This window comes from Propithecus coquereli, unplaced genomic scaffold (assembly GCF_000956105.1).
Source record: "Propithecus coquereli isolate 6110/MARCELLA unplaced genomic scaffold, Pcoq_1.0 Scaffold111, whole genome shotgun sequence".
NCBI lineage: Eukaryota > Metazoa > Chordata > Mammalia > Primates > Indriidae > Propithecus > Propithecus coquereli.
The window spans coordinates 7411208-7426627 of record NW_012135081.1 but is presented as its reverse complement, the minus strand read 5'-3'; the positions used below and the strand labels follow the sequence as shown (position 1 = coordinate 7426627).

At 48.9% G+C, this 15420-nt stretch overlaps 1 protein-coding gene and 1 pseudogene across 1 annotated transcript; both read left to right on the top strand.

The window, feature by feature from the left end:
* LOC105817814 overlaps positions 1-6015 on the top strand; it is a 35375-nt pseudogene extending 29360 nt beyond the window's left edge.
* Positions 6016-9669: 3654 nt separating this feature from the next.
* LOC105817778 (retinol dehydrogenase 16-like) lies at positions 9670-15043 on the top strand. The gene is given in 5 exon segments (XM_012653573.1): positions 9670-10009; positions 11862-12120; positions 13466-13545; positions 13548-13628; positions 14182-15043. Coding segments are annotated over 5 exon segments (954 nt in total). The 5' UTR covers positions 9670-9696; the 3' UTR covers positions 14403-15043.
* The last annotated feature ends 377 nt before the right edge of the window (positions 15044-15420 follow it).

The window sequence follows — 15420 nt, the reverse complement described above, 5'->3', positions numbered from 1 at the left end:
ACAGTTTTAATTAGTGTTTTTTTTCTTTTAAACTCATAAATCTTACCAAGAAAAACAAATAAGTATTTCAATAAGACTTGTTATTTTAAACAAATATAACATCACTTTTAAATTTTATAAACATAGTAGACATTTTAGAATACCCTGTTTAAAGGTATTAGTTAATTAGATCCTTTCAAAACATCACATCCCAAAACAAAATTTATTGACATCATAGGGATCAAAGTGTCTCTGGCCCTCAAAGTTTGGGAGCAAAGGCCACTGTTCCCATAAAGACCTGCTGAAAATTTAGTGACACGAAGAGTAATAGGAGAAAGAATTAAAACTTACACATGGATGCCTTCAGAATGAACACTTAAAGATGCAGAGGAAATTGTCCATTTTTTATGTTTAAAGTATGGACAGTCCAGTAGAAATATGATTGGACAGAAAGGGTGTGAGCTAATTCTAACAGGCTGAGTGGCAGAACCAGCAAGGTTTTTATATTTAGATTCTACTTGGCCTCTCTGAGTGTGCATTCCTCCCTTCTGGGTGCAGGGCAAGGCCCTTTCTGGTATGAGGTTTTACAGTAAAACAAAGTAGGTCAGATAATTACTTTATGCCCATTTTACATAGAATAATTTTAGGTTTTATGGCTAGCTTTCAGAAAAGAATTGGTATAAGAGGCAGGCAGACAAACAAGGCAAGGTCAGAAAATTTTTGCTTCTGAAGCTTTCATTTTAAGTTAGTTTTCTGAATTCCATCAGCATAAGATGACCTGACTATAGACTGAGAAAAAAAAAAACTTCAGTGCCAATCCTTAGCATCTCAAACAATGATACAGAGTGGTAACATGCTTTTTACATGAGGATCAAGATTAAGCTGTTTTAAAAACAATCTAAATAGTCTCAAAACAATTTTTTTGGGGTGTAAACTTGAGTACATGCAATATTTATAAAGAGTAAGACCATTTTGAGATTCTCTTTGGATTTTAATCCATTATTCACTTTTTATCTTAAAATAAATTACTTTACAAAAATTAGTAATTTAGAAATTTTTTTTCCTAGGCAAAAACTTTGTTATAGCAACATAATATACACATAACCAGCTAGCTTGTAAAGGGTGAGACAAAAATGGACAAGTGAAAGACAGGAATTGATAGTAGGAGAATGTACTTTGTTTTGTGTAAAACAAATTGTTTGAAATTAGAAAAATGTATTCTCTTTGATTGTAACTAATGCCATTTGCTTCTGTAACCGTGCTTGCTTTTAGTTGTTTGTTAAATATAGGAGTGAGAGCAGGAGTGACTCCATGACAAGCTGAATTTCCTGAAATAGGCCTAAGTTTCAGTTTCCCCCGAAACCAAAATGCGGACCACAACTGGTGCCTGCGCGAAAATTGAAAATCCCGGGGCTTGGAGCCAACCAATCAGGAGTCAAAACAATCGGCCACTTTCAAAGGAACCAATGGACTAAAGGGGAAGGGGGGATGGTATGCCCAGCGTGTCATGTGGAACCTGTGTGTTGTGTGCCACCGGTGTGTCGTGTGCAAAAGAAAGTATAAAAGCTTCACTTTTACCCCAGGGCGGGGTCCTGGTTCATAGGGAGGCCACTGCGTTGGTGCTCTGGGACTTGGACCCTAGCTCGAGCTAGCCAATAAATTCCTTTGCCATTTGCAGTCTCGGTGACTCTGCCTCTCTGTTCCTGGGGCTGAGGGAAACCAGTTTTAACACAAGACCAAGGGAAAACTGAAGCTTCCAATTTAAATTTTTCTAACTACAACTTCTAGGACAACTTTGAATCCCTAACAGTACTGAATAATAACCCACCTTATTTACCAAAGATTACTAAATTCACATGAACCATTTGGGTTTAATTTATGAGTGTTCCCTTATTTTTAAGCCAGTCCAGAACCATGTAAGCACAAACATGTAATACATGTGTTAGAACCGGTTCCCCTCGGCCCCAGGAACAGAAAGGCAGAGTCACCGAGGCTGCAAATGGCAAAGGAATTTATTGGCTAGCTCGAGCTAGGGTCCAAGTCCCAGAGCACCAACGCAGTGGCCTCCCTATGAACCAGGACCCCGCCCTGGGGTAAAAGTGAAGCTTTTATACTTCTTTTTGCACATGACACATCGGTGGCACATGACACGCAGGTTTCATACAACATGCTGGGCACACCATCCCCCCTCCCCCCTTAGTCCATTGGTTCCTTTGAAAGTGGTAGATTGTTTTGACTCCTGATTGGTTGGCTCCAAGCCTCAGGATTTTTAATTTTTGCGCCGGCGCCAGTTGTGGTCCGCGTTTTGGTTTCAGGGAAACTGAAACTTAGGCCTACTCTAGGAAGTTCGGCCTGTCATGGAGTCACTCCCGCCCTATTTTTCATTCTGATTAGCTATATTTGACTAACAACTAAAGCAAGCGCGGTTACAGAAGCAAATGGCATTAGTTAGAATCAAAGAGAACACATTTTTTTAATCTAAAACAGTTTTTGTTTCACACAAAACAAAGTACATTTTCTTACTATCAATTTTTGCCTTTCACATGGACATACAGAAAACATATGTAAACATACACACTCTCACACACATACACAGGCACACAAAGTTCTAACAGATTTTACCCTAGAACTCTAGCCATGAGATGGTAACACAAATTCACCAGTCTGTAAAAGACAGCTGGATCCAAAGTTCCTCTGATGAAACTGGAACTTGTTCACATGGCAAACTTTAGTTGCCCTGAGAGGTAACCTAATTAGGCCTGTGGATCAAAGTTTTGTTTTTTTTTGAGACAGAGTCTCACTGTGTTGCCCGGGCTAGAGTGCCCTGGCGTCAGCCTAGCTCACAGCAACCTCAAACTCCTGGGCTCAAGCGATCCTCCTGCCTCAGCCTCCCGAGTAGCTGGGACCACAGGCATGCGCCACCATGCCCGGCTAATTTTTTCTATATATTTTTAGTTGTCCAATTAATTTCTTTCTATTTTTAGTAGAGACGGGGTCTCGCTCTTGCTTAGGCTGGTTTTGAACTCCCGAGCTCAAACAATCCGCCTGCCTCGGCCTCCCAGAGAGCTAGGATTACAGGCGTGAGCCACCGCGCCACGCCTGGATCAAAGTTTTGGGTAAAGCAGTTTCCATAGCAGTTTGATTTTTTTAGAAAAACCTTTACCCTTTTTTTTCCCTTCAGTTCGAAATGAGTTTTCAATGTTTGCATTTTAGCTAGAACTGGCTGCAGGATCTCCAGGTAGCATTTCAATTGTAAATACCATAAACAATGAGTTATCTTAACATCAATAGAAGAAGTTAGCAGGTTTTAGAGTAGCCAGAAAATAGAGAGAGAAATAGCTTGAGACATTTTAACTCTACAGTATTAGGTCGACCATTTGAGCTCTGAATTTTCCTTGATGTAATTTGCCCTTTGATACAAACTTGTGCACAAGAATTAGCTATAATGAGTTGGAGCCCTAGAAAACCTGGCATGTCTGTGAATCTTTTCACTTACAAAAATACTTGCAAGTAGAGTTTCCACAAACCAACTGGGATGCCCAGCGGGGGTCATTCTCCTTGTCTTTCCTCAATTTTAAAGGATTTCCCATTTTTCTTTAAAAGAAGCAACTGAACTGTAATATAGGGTTTGGTGTCGTGGATTAGAGTGTGCTGATTGTGGGGCTCCTCAATGTTTCACCACTGAGTCGGTCCCAGCCTCTTATATGCCTCAGTTTCTCTCTTGGGGGTCTAGTACCTCTGAGAGGGCTCAAAACACTGAGTGATCAGCTCTTATATGCATTTCCTGGATGAGCCTTCTTTTAATTAATTTGTTGGGGGGTTCCTTGTTGGGCCACTTGCACCTCAGAGAATCGCCCAGGCAACTCCTGCTCAGGACACCAGTCACCCAGGGCTGCTGAGGCTGGCAGGAGATTAAGATGCCCCTTCTCTTCAGAGCTAAGGAACTCAATCTCTCATTTATCTACAAACAGGACGGTTCAGCTTCCTCTTTCAAAAATGCACAAAAAAACCAACTGAGATTAAGTTTAGGACAAAAAGACCATGGAGAAGACCCTTTAGAATGCACCTCCAAATCTAAATTAGGATCCCAAATAACAATTCCTAGGAAAAGAACCAGCTAAGAGTAAACCAAGACCATCAATCAAAAACAGGCGGTCCAGAGCTCAGAAGAACTCACCAGTTCTGCCAAAGGAGAAGCTCGGAGTCAGAGGGCCCAAAAAGGCCATGCTGGTACCTGGCACTGAGTTTGGGCTGCTCCTTCGGTGGTCCTGAGTCTTCTCTGAGTCCCATGTTGGGCGCCAATCTTGTCAACAGAAAAAAAAGACAAACTCTGCAAAATAATTTTAAACAGATTTACTCTGAGCCAAATTTGAGGACCATGACCCAGAGCCATGCTCAAGAAGCCTTGAGCAAGTGGACTCAGTGTGGCTGGGCTACAGTTTGGTTTTATACATTTCAGGGAGACAGGAGTTACAGGTAAAGTCATAAATCAATATGTAAGAGGCATACATTGGTTTGGTCTGAAAAGGTGGGCCATCTGGAAGCGGGGGCTTACAGGTTATAGTGGGTTTGAAGATTCTTTGGCTTGTAATTGGTTAAAGACATGAGGCTTTATCTAAAGGCTTGGAATGTTTTAAGACAAGGAGCTGTTTATCAGAGATAAGCCACTGGACATAGATTTGTTGTGTAAATTGAGGACCTGTAGGTTTGTCTTGAATACCCTCAGGTCTGTTAATGGGTTACAAAGGATGTCTCCAAGAAGGGAGGGGGGCATGATGAGGCATGTCTGACCTCCTTCCTCCTGGCAGGCAATTTAATTTTAGGAAATTCCTTTGGCCACGAGGGGGTCCATTCAGTCAGCCTGTGGGGTGGGGGGTGAGCATTAAAATTTTATGTTAGTTCACAGCTTGTTAGGGCAATATGGTTTTCTTATGGTTTGTGTTTTGCCTCCCATAAAGTCTGAAATCATACCCCTCTTCCTCTCTTCCCTGCAGGAGGGAGCTATCCTACTTTGGGGTGAAGTTGTCTTTGATTGAGCCTGGTTACATCAAGACTGGGGTGCCCTTAGGAGATACTTTTGAAAAACGTCAAGGACTTGTGGGATCAGGCCTGGTCAAAGGTCAAGGAAATCCATGGCAAGAAGTTTCTGGCATCCTGTGAGTGAGCTGTGGACAGTGAGGAGAGTAGCAAACCCTCATCTCAAATCCTGGGTGCACGACTGGTGTGTCCCTCAGAGGGTCTATCCTCCTGACAGGGGGTCGGAGAAGCTCAGCCTCTTGCAGAAAGTGGGGACCTGTAGCCTCATTTCAATGGTGGGTGTTCAGTGGTCAACCAGTCACAAGAAGCAAGTGTCCAGGCTTATTAAAAATTGGGACCGGTATCTACAGGAAGCCCTCATTATTTTGAAGAGTGAAGGAAAGCAAGAGAGCGAAGACATCATGGTCTCAGGGCCAGGTGGCATTTCATGTGAGACAGGAGCTGGTTCCAGGTGCTCAGATTTCTAGTATCGGTAAACACCTCCCCTTGTGCAGTCCAGATTTCCCAGGAAAAGAGGCAGAGGTGTGTTAGTGTGGAGCAATTCTTCATGGAGGAAGCGTGGGGCCCTCTTCAGGGAGTTAGCATGGATGATTTGGGGCATTGCCTTAGGGGAGCCATGAGATTTTAGAAACTTTCCACTCTGAAGTTGAACCCAAAGCAGAAGCAATTGCAGGTGGACGTATTCAAGGGTGTTTTCTCATTGTATACAGACATGAAGGGAACAGAACAAATGCAAGGAAGATTAACACACGATCTGTCCTTGGTGACGGACTGCATGGAGCATGCGCTGACCGCCTGCCACCCCCGCACCCGCTACTCAGCTGGCTGGGATGCCAAGCTCCTCTACCTCCCCTTGAGCTACATGCCCACCTTCCTGGTGGACGCCATCCTCACCTGGGGCCTCGCAAGGCCGGCCAAAGCCCTGTGAAGACAAGACCGGGGTGCATGGTTGAAGGGCACTGGCTGCGGTGTGAGGGAGGTGCACATCAGCGGGAGAGTTGTAGGATGGCGGGGAGCTCTCATGCCAGCAGTACACCTGTCCCACCTCTTCCTCATCCTCTCCAAAGCATTCTGTGGGCTATTACCCAAGACCCTGGTGATATCAGGAGGAAAGAGCCAAGGTCTTCTGCTGAGGAATGGGAACCCACTGCACTCACTGGTGTCCTATTGGCGTGAGTGGCCACTCAAGGCTTGAATCTCTTAAGTCCTGAGGAATCCACAGAATTGTGGAGGGTTGAGCAGGTGGAAGCAGACTCAGTCCACACCTGCTCTGCCTTCTGCCTACACCCTGAGGTGTGCATTTGCCTGGCCAGTGTATGCCCTCCCGCAGGATGGAAGTGGCCTGGGGGAAGCAGGAGCATCCCTCCCTGATGACCCCTGAGCACATGGGCTTAGGGTGGGAGTAAAACCCTCAACCCTCAACCTGACCCCTGAGCCCTCAGCGGCCAGCTCCGCAGGTATTGACTGGAAGGTGGGATCTTTCCTTGCTATCCTGAAGGAAGACACAGAAACTAGTTGTTCATTTGTCTTGAACCCATGGTTGTGTGTTGATTGTTTTTGTTTTAGAATAAACATTGCTGGTTCACCCATGCACACTCGTTTAAATGGTGGCCTTAGGGTCATGTGGTGCAGACTTAGTGGTGCTAGAGGGAGGTGACTTCGTGGAGGTCAGGGGGTGAGAGGTAACACCGAGGAGGGGTTTGAAGAGGGCAGGTGGATTATCCCCGCGCTCTCTGTACTGTTCCTACCACACAGGCCAGTGGCAATGCTTCCCACTCTAGGGCTTTTCAAGGGGCCTGGTGTCACAGGAATAGACACAAGGACAGGCAAAAAAGAGGATGGCAATAAGGACTGGCAGGCCCCAGATCCCTTCCCTGGGGCAGCTGAGCCTTCCCGCCCTCACCAGGCTTGTGTCCCTCAAGGACCGACCCTGATTTAAGGTCACCGCACTTCCCACTGAGCCCTCCCTCATGTCCCCAACCCAAAACAGCCCAAAATCACCCCTCCAGTGGCATGGAGTGAGAGTCCGTTTGGACCCCAGTCTCTCATTTTCTGCTAATTTATGCTGAGTGCCTGTTCTGTGCTGGGAAAAAATTCCCAGGAATTCCCAGGGGCTTCCTGAGACCCGGCTTTGAGTCTTCAGTGTTGTGGTGTCGCTGCGAGTGTGGTCTCAACAGAGAAAGCTCTTGTAGAAGGGGATACAGACTCCTGGGCGAAGGTCCCTTTGTATCTGGGAGACACCTCCCTAGGCGTCTTGGTTTCCTTCCCTCAGTGTAACAACTGAGGACATGGAGCCTTCAGGAGACCTTGTGTTGTTGAACAGATCCGTGTCAGTTGTGAAAACGGCAAGTGAGCTCAGATTCACGGAAAATTGAAGTGTACATTGGTGTGGAGCACGTCAATGCTGAAGCTGTGAAGATGGCCAGGGAGGGTTGTCCTGGAGGACCAAGGCCCTGAATGCTGTAGGGTCAGGCCACTCAGTGTCCTTCCATGGTGCCCCACATGAAAGCCATGTAACAGTTTCATATGCAATCTGAAGCCTCCAGACTTTTCTTTTTGGTTTCCATAATTCCTTCTTTCTAAACTCAGAGACACACAGACACACATACACACACACACCAGGAAAACAAACTAAAATGAAATAAGAGGCTGGGATTCACTTGATAGCTCACTGAGTAGTTGTTCAGGAAGTTGGACTCACCCGCAGGGGTGCTCTGCAGACTCAGACAGCTGTGAGGGAGCAAATCCCTGGCCCTCCCTGCTGGGCTCCACTGTAGGGTGCAGCTGCACCGAGGCTCCACTTCTGGCCCACGTCATGGACTGACTCACAGGGGGCACTTTTGCCATGAGAGAATAGTCATGGCCATAAGTAAAGTAGCAGTGCATGTCCCCACCCTCACCCCACACCCTCAGCAGAACTTCCCCTTGTCTTCCCTTCTGGTGTCTTTCCTCCCCAAGGGAGCCACATCCAGTCCCATGGAGCTGTGCAGGGTCAGGGCCCAATCCCACAGAGTCCCCGGGTGCCACAGAAAATGCCTTAACTCCTTCCCTTTGCTGCCATGGTCCTCTATGAGGACAGGGCTATTCAGTCCCCTGCAGAAACTGTCGTCCCCTCCAGCCTCCTGATCTCCAATGCCTGCAGGGCATGTGGCCCTTCCTTTCTAGGTCCCCTTGCCGGGCTTAGTAGGGGCTCCAGGGCAGGACACAGGTTGTACCATTAACCCTAACTTCCTGTCTTTTCCAGCTTTGCTTTTTCTTTTCTACACCTGCTCTTCTACAGGAGACTCGTCCTGGATGGAGAAGCGGAACGGGTGGAGTGGCCCTGAGGCTGAGGAGTGGTCACCAGGAGGCTGACCTGGGCTCCCCTCAGGGCCTGATTCCATCAGGTGAGTGGCCGCAGCCTGGGAAATGTCACCAGCTAAAGACCCCAGTAAAAGCAAAGAGGGGGTTAGAGATTACCTCTGGCTCCCCTACATTGTGCAGGAGTCTCAGTGCAAGGACTGGGCGGGGTCAGGGGGGTGCCATGGGAAGGCTCCAGAAGATTTCCCATTCTGCCCAAGTGTCCGGTTGAGACACTGTCCCTCCCTCTGACTGCTCCCTTGGGATCTCCTGGGATTGCTGCTCACTCTGGAGTGGACTGGGAAGCTCCTGCCACCACACCTAAGGGTCACACTACTGTGAGGATGAGCAAGGGTGAACAGTGTGTGTGAGGATTGGCAAATGTGTCTGTGAGTGGCCATGGGGAATTCATGGTTGAAGAAAATGGAAGTCCCTGACAATACTGGGGATGTGTGACCTGGGAGGGGAGGGCCCAGAGCAGGAGGGCCGAAGGCAGCGTACCCAGCACCCAGGGCTGGGGAAGGCGTCTGCAGGAGGTGAAGGGTAAACTCTGTGACACCTGCTTTATTTGGGTCGTTCCTTTCCTCCCTCCCAGCAACTCGGGCAGTTTCTTTCCTGTGGATTCCCAGCCCCGATCTCTTTCTCTCCCCTTTCTTGCCGCTGAGGTCTGACTGCCCATTGACATCACATACTCCTTCTTTCCACAGAACTACTCTACCAGAAAGGCACCTATTGCTTTTTTCTGTTTTTGCCTTCTCCTTCCAATCCTAGAGAGACTGGCAATGACTTAGTTTCCTGAGAGATTCTGGGTGCTGACCAGATGTGAAAACCCAGGCACAGAGAAAGATTTCAAACTAATGTGACTTGAATTCAGGTGTGGCTTCCCAGTACACTTGGGTCTTCTCTGCTCTGCCCAGGAGAGTTAGTGTACGAGATATGCACAGACGGTTCTGACCCGCCAAGTTCCATCAAGTGGTATGTGTCCTATGGTGTGCATGTGTGTGCACTGGTATGAACACCTGTGTGGACGCTCATGAGTGGACTTGTGTGGACCTGTGTGGGCACAGCAGGGCAGAGTGACATTAGTGCACTAGGAAGGCATTGCTGAGCAATAATATTTTTTTATGGGGCAAGACTTGAGGTCTCTCAAGGGTGTGTATCAGTAATTGCAACAGCAGTGCAAAGAGCAGAGGGATGGGGTGAGGAAAGTGAGGGCTCCATGCCAGAGTGCCTGGAGGCTTCCCTGCCAACTGCCACCCTCTGTGTTTCCTAGTCCTCCTGTCTAAACACTGGTCATGGTCTCCTATACCTGAGTCTGCGTGTGTCTCTCTCCCCAACGACATGTGGCTGTACGTAGTGGCCCTCGTGGGCTTGTACTGCCTTGTGCGCTGGCACCGGGAGAGGCAGGTGGTGAGCCACCTCCGAGACAAGTACGTCTTCATCACGGGCTGTGACTCAGGCTTTGGGAACCTGCTGGCCAGACAGCTGGACATGCGCGGCTTGAGGGTGCTGGCTGCGTGTCTGACGGAGAAGGGGGCTGAGCAGCTGAGGACCCAGACATCAGACAGGCTGGAGACGGTGAGCCTGGATGTCACCAAGACAGAGAGCATCTCTGCAGCTGCCCAGTGGGTGAAGGAGCGTGTGGAGGACATAGGTACCACCAAGATTCCTCAAGTCTGTTTGTCCTACCCTCTGTGTTAAAGGGACACCTCCTGTCTTGTCCCTGGGGAGATGCCCGGAGTGTTCCCAGGTTCAAGCACTCCTAGCTGTCTAGTATTCCTCACCCATCAGGCCTCCCCTGGGCTCAGGGTGTGCATGGGGGGCGCTCTGTGCCAGAGCCCAGCTCATGTTCTCAGCGCTTCAGCTGGTCCTTACCTGGACCATCGCAGTCCATGGAGAGTTAAGACCATCCCCATATTCGGAGGACACAAGTTGAGGACTGGTGTAAAAAGGCAGATCTAGAAAGGGATTATTTTCCTTTCCTTCTTCTTTTCACAGCACCACCTTGTGTGTCTTTTTATGAAAGACCATGAAGGGGCATGAAGAGGACATGGATTCCCTGATCTAGGAATAAATGTAGAACATGATCATTGCCCAAAATACTTAAATATAAAGATAGAAGCAAAGTTCATCCTCAAATCACCATGTGCACATAAGTGTGTTTTACACTTTGCTGTAATAGGGATTCTATTTTGATCACAGTTTGTATCACATTGTATTCTCTCTGACCAAGACGACCATTTTCTCAACATAGTGAACAAGTTTGTTAAGACATAGTATTTAATGATTTAGAATATTCTTTCCTTGATGCAGCCTTACTTATTTAAACCATAGCCAGAGTTTGGATGTTAGATTTTTTTCCTACTTTTTATTCTCATTGTTGTCAACCTGGAAAACTTTGATTTACGTGCATCTCTATAAATGTGTATATTGACTGTATTCTTAGAAAGAAGTAGGAGATCATGGAAAAGGAGTATGCATTTCCAGAAGGGCAGGTGAGGGACGTGGGTCCCAGGGCCAATTCTTGCTGATCAATAACTGCCACCACCTGCCATGGCTCAGAGTGTTCTCTGCTCCTGCTCCCCGAGGTGTATAGACTGGAAACTGTGTGGACGTTAATTGCTTGGGATTGTGTGTTTGCACCTTCCAGAGATTTTTTTTCCCCGGGATGGAGTCAACTTGGGACTGAGTGGAAGGAGCAAGGGTGGCCTTCGGGTGTGGTGGGAGGAGGTGGCATGTTAGTGAGCAGAGGGTGGAGTCTGTGTACTGGGGGGTGGGTGAGTTGGTCTCGTTTCCTCCCGAAATCGTGCCGTTGGAATTCCCAAGAATGTCCTGTAGGAACGTTGGTGAATATTGATTGATGATGTTCCAAGACCGGTCCGCACAGGCCAAATACAGGACTGTTTTCCACACTCTCCCAAATGTAGGCTTCCAGGTCTATCCCTCCCCACCAAATTCCACCCACGTTTTAGCCCTGTCTGTTTTTTTCTTTTGTGTTTCTTTCTTCCTCTCTTCTCTGTCTCACACTCTGCCTATTCCTGACTCTCATATCCCATCAATAAATACATGTTGAGCACTCACTGTATGAGCTTTCCAGAAAATCTCAAAGTTTAGGTGAATGTGCATCTTGTCTACAAGGACCACATTAATGTGTAAATAACCAAACTTCAGTGTCCGTGTTTGCAGACTAATGGATGCACAATGTTTCTCCAACACCAGCTCCTGCCGCCATGGAGTGTGGGGTCAATGCCCGCTGTCTAGGAGGCCGTGGGCCGGGCCAAGAAGAGTAAAAGGAGGAGGAGACATGGGTCGTGTCCTGCAACAGCTGCAGCATGTGCGGCTCCCTAACCCTGCAGACACCATGCTGTTACTTGTCTCTCCTAGTCCCCCTTCCAGCATCCACCACACTGCTGTCACTGTATTTGGATGTGAACTTGAACCCTAACTGTGTCCACACTGCACGGGCACAACTCAGTGTTGCTCTCTCATCTTCCCACTGTCCCCAGGACTCTGGGGCCTGGTGAATAACGCCGGCATCTCTGTGCCCTCGGCCCCCAATGAGTGGTTGACGAAACAAGACTTTGCAACCATACTGGACGTGAATCTGCTGGGGATGATCGAGGTGACTCTGAGCCTGCTGCCCTTAGTGAGGAAGGCGAGGGGCCGCGTGGTCAATGTCTCCAGCATGGCAGGTAGATTGTCTCTTGTAGGTGGCGGCTACTGCATCTCCAAGTACGGCGTGGAGGCCTTCTCGGACTCCCTCAGGTATTGCACTGGGATCGGGCCCTGCCTGAGTCCTCCTGTTCCTGGTCTTCTGTGGGAGCTTTTTGCCAGAGTTTGATTTCATCACAGCTTTAGAGGCCCCCTTTCGAGATCCATCTCTCAGGCTTTTTGGCCTCCTCCCTTCCTGGATTTAGCCAGCCATTCCGTGGGACCTCCTGTTTGTTGTGGTACAGGGAGGGGTCCCAGGCCTGGGAAATTAGGTGACATCTTTCTGAACCTTCTCGGGAGGTCCCACAGACAGTACATGTCTGAAGCAGAGTGGAAGTGGGAGAATTTGCTGCAGGGCCCGTGTCCGCAGCCACTGAGATACTCGGGTGCAGGGAGCCCTTGAGGGTGGGTGCGGCCTCTGACTCAGCACAACACACAGCAGCGGGCACTAGTGTGAGTGCAGCATCGGCGCACCCTAGGACGGCAGGGTTTCCTCCTTGAGCTGAAAACCCCAATAGCTGACAGGGGGAGGGACAGGAGACAGAAAAACATTGTTGCCAACCCTGATATGGGTAGTAGTAACCGCGTTAGCTATGGTGGACATGGCAGCCCCCAGATTTGAGGAGTGTTCTTGATGTGACATTTGAACTGAGAACTAAACACCTGGACCTGGCAGCCTCTAAGAAGGGGTGGGCAGGGCTTCTGATTAGAGGACGTTGTCAGCCCGGCTCCAGGGTGAGAGTCAGCCGACCGCCTGTGCTGCGGGTTCTTCCTGGGCCAAAGGACAAGGTCTGTCCTGGTGGGGGGAGCGGGGCAGCTGGACAGAGGTGGGCCGTGGAGTCCTATAGGCCAGGGACACTTGCTGAACTTCATGCTGTTGGCAGTGGGATCCACGGCAAGGATGTACTCAGGGCAGCTGCTTGGTGTAATGGGCATCTAGATACTCACAGGCTGTAGGGAGCAGAATGGCTGTGCATGTGGGGAGCCAAGATTGAAGGCAGAGGGATGCTCCCCAGAAGACAGCCGCAGCAGCCCTGCTGAGAGATAGCCAGAGAGTTACCAGGGCAGGAGAGGGAAGAAGGGACTGAAGAGCATAGAGGGTGAAATGGGCAAATCCTGGTGATGCCCTGGATGTGAGGGGCATGGGGGAGATAGCCCAGCGGTGGTGCCTTGCAGCTGACTCCAGGGGATTCGGAACTGGTGAGCTCGGTGTGTAAAGTATGTCAGCTCTACGCACAGGCAATCCCATGGTCAGCATTGCTGCCGGCCTGCTGCTCTTGCCAACCTGCCATGCTTTCTGGCTTATCCCACCACCATCCTGTATCGGGTTTTGCTTTTCTTGTTTGTGTTCGCCTCCAAGACCTCTGAACTCCTTGCCTTCTGCCTGTCTGTCATGCAGGAGGGAGCTTGCCGCCTTTGGGGTGAAGGTGGCTGTAACTGAGCCTGGTTTCTTTCAGACGTACATGACCAACCATCAGAGAGTTTCTGGCATGTCCAGGAGTCATGGAAGTGCACCAGCCCTGAGATCAAGGAGATCAATGGCGAGAAGTTTCTAGCAACCTGTGAGTAAACTGTGGACAGTGAGAGAACTAGACCTTGGACCATGATTAATGCCTCCAACACCATGAGGGTGTATCCTCCTGTTGAGTAGTGGGGAGAGGGAAGTTCAGCCTGGCCACAAAGTTGGGACCTTCAGCCCCACCAAAGGTGCAAAGTGGTCAACAGGTCACCTAGAAAAGGAATCCAGAGTTACTACAATTGGAACCACTGTCCCCTCATTATTTTGAAGAGGCAGCTAAAGACAGAGAGGGAAGATCCTGTGGGCCCATGGCCGGAGAGAAAGAGCTGGTGTTCCTACACTTACACTTGGTTAGGAGAGACCTTGAACTTATGCAGTCCCAATATTCCCAGGAAGAGAGGCAGAGGTGGCTTAGTGTGGACCAGTTTTCCTGGGGTGACGATGGGCCACTTCCCTGGCGAACCTGCATCGATTAGATTTGGGGCACATCACTGTGGGGCCCAGGAATTCTTAGGAACTTTCCTCCTAACTTAGAGCTGTGAATGGGAGCAGAGCATTGTGCCACTCCGTTAAGGCTGTTTTGTCATCCTGAACAGACTTCAAGGCACTATCTGAAAACCATTTGTCAACATACAACCAGAATGTGTCGAAGGTGACGGACTGCATGGAGCATGCGCTGACCGCCTGCCACCCCCGCACGCGCTACTCAGCTGGCTGGGACGCCAAGCTCCTCTACCTCCCCATGAGCTACATGCCCACCTTCCTGGTGGACGCCATCCTTACCCGGGGCCTCCCAAGGCCGGCCAAAGCCCTGTGAAGCCAGAACTGTGGCACTTGTTTGGGTGGGGTTGGATGCTGTGTGAGCGGTGATGTGTCCTGGGGAGAGAAATAGGGTAGAGGAAGGCAGCTGTCATGTCATCAAGTCACCTGTCCTACCTCCATCCTCCCCTCTTGGCCATGATTCTCCTGGGATTTCATCCGGGACACCAGAGATGTTAGTAGGAAGGTGCCAAGTTATGCAGCTGAAGAACAAGAATCCAATAGTGCTCCTGGATGTATTGTTGCCTTCGGTGGCCACTCAAGGCTCTAAGCCTCTTGGGGCAATGATGGGGGGACAATTAGGGAGAGTGTGAGCTGGGGAGGATGGCTTAGCCCACACCTTCTCTGCCTGCTGCCCACCTCCTTAGGGTGTGCGTTAGCCTGGTCAGTCTACACCCTCCCATATGGTGGAAATGCTTGAAGGTGATCCGGGACCTCTCCTACTTCTGAAGATACCCATGTACATGGGGTGGGGATGGGCAGAAAAACCACTAACCTGGCTCATCGTCCTCAGCTGGCAACTTAGTGGGCATTGGCTGGAAGGTGTTCTCAATAGGGGTCTTTGCATAAAACACATAACCGATGTTTCATGTGACTTGAACCCACGGAGATTTTTGATTATTTTGCCCTAGAAACACTTGATAAGTTGAGCCATTCTCAGGGATTTTATTTTATTTTATTTTTTTCGGTTACTACCCAAATTCTTAGTAGTAGAATTTTAATCTCTTAGGAAAGCTACCCTTGGATTTCAGACATACTAGATGAAATCCCTCTCTGAGTCTGGGTTTCCTCATGTGGCTCAGCACCCACAATTCACTCCTCAGAAAGCTCAGTCTCTGACAATCTCTAGGACTCCAGGGAAAAGGCAAACACAGTGGCCAAGGATAGGTCCCCTCCTGATGCAGTAATTCTGTGCAAAGCAGGAGGACGTGATCCCAAAGGGGAGTCTGACCTCAGAGGCCAGGAAAGGAGACAAGGGAGAGAGTGGTGGCTGGAAAACTGCCTGAAGGAAACTT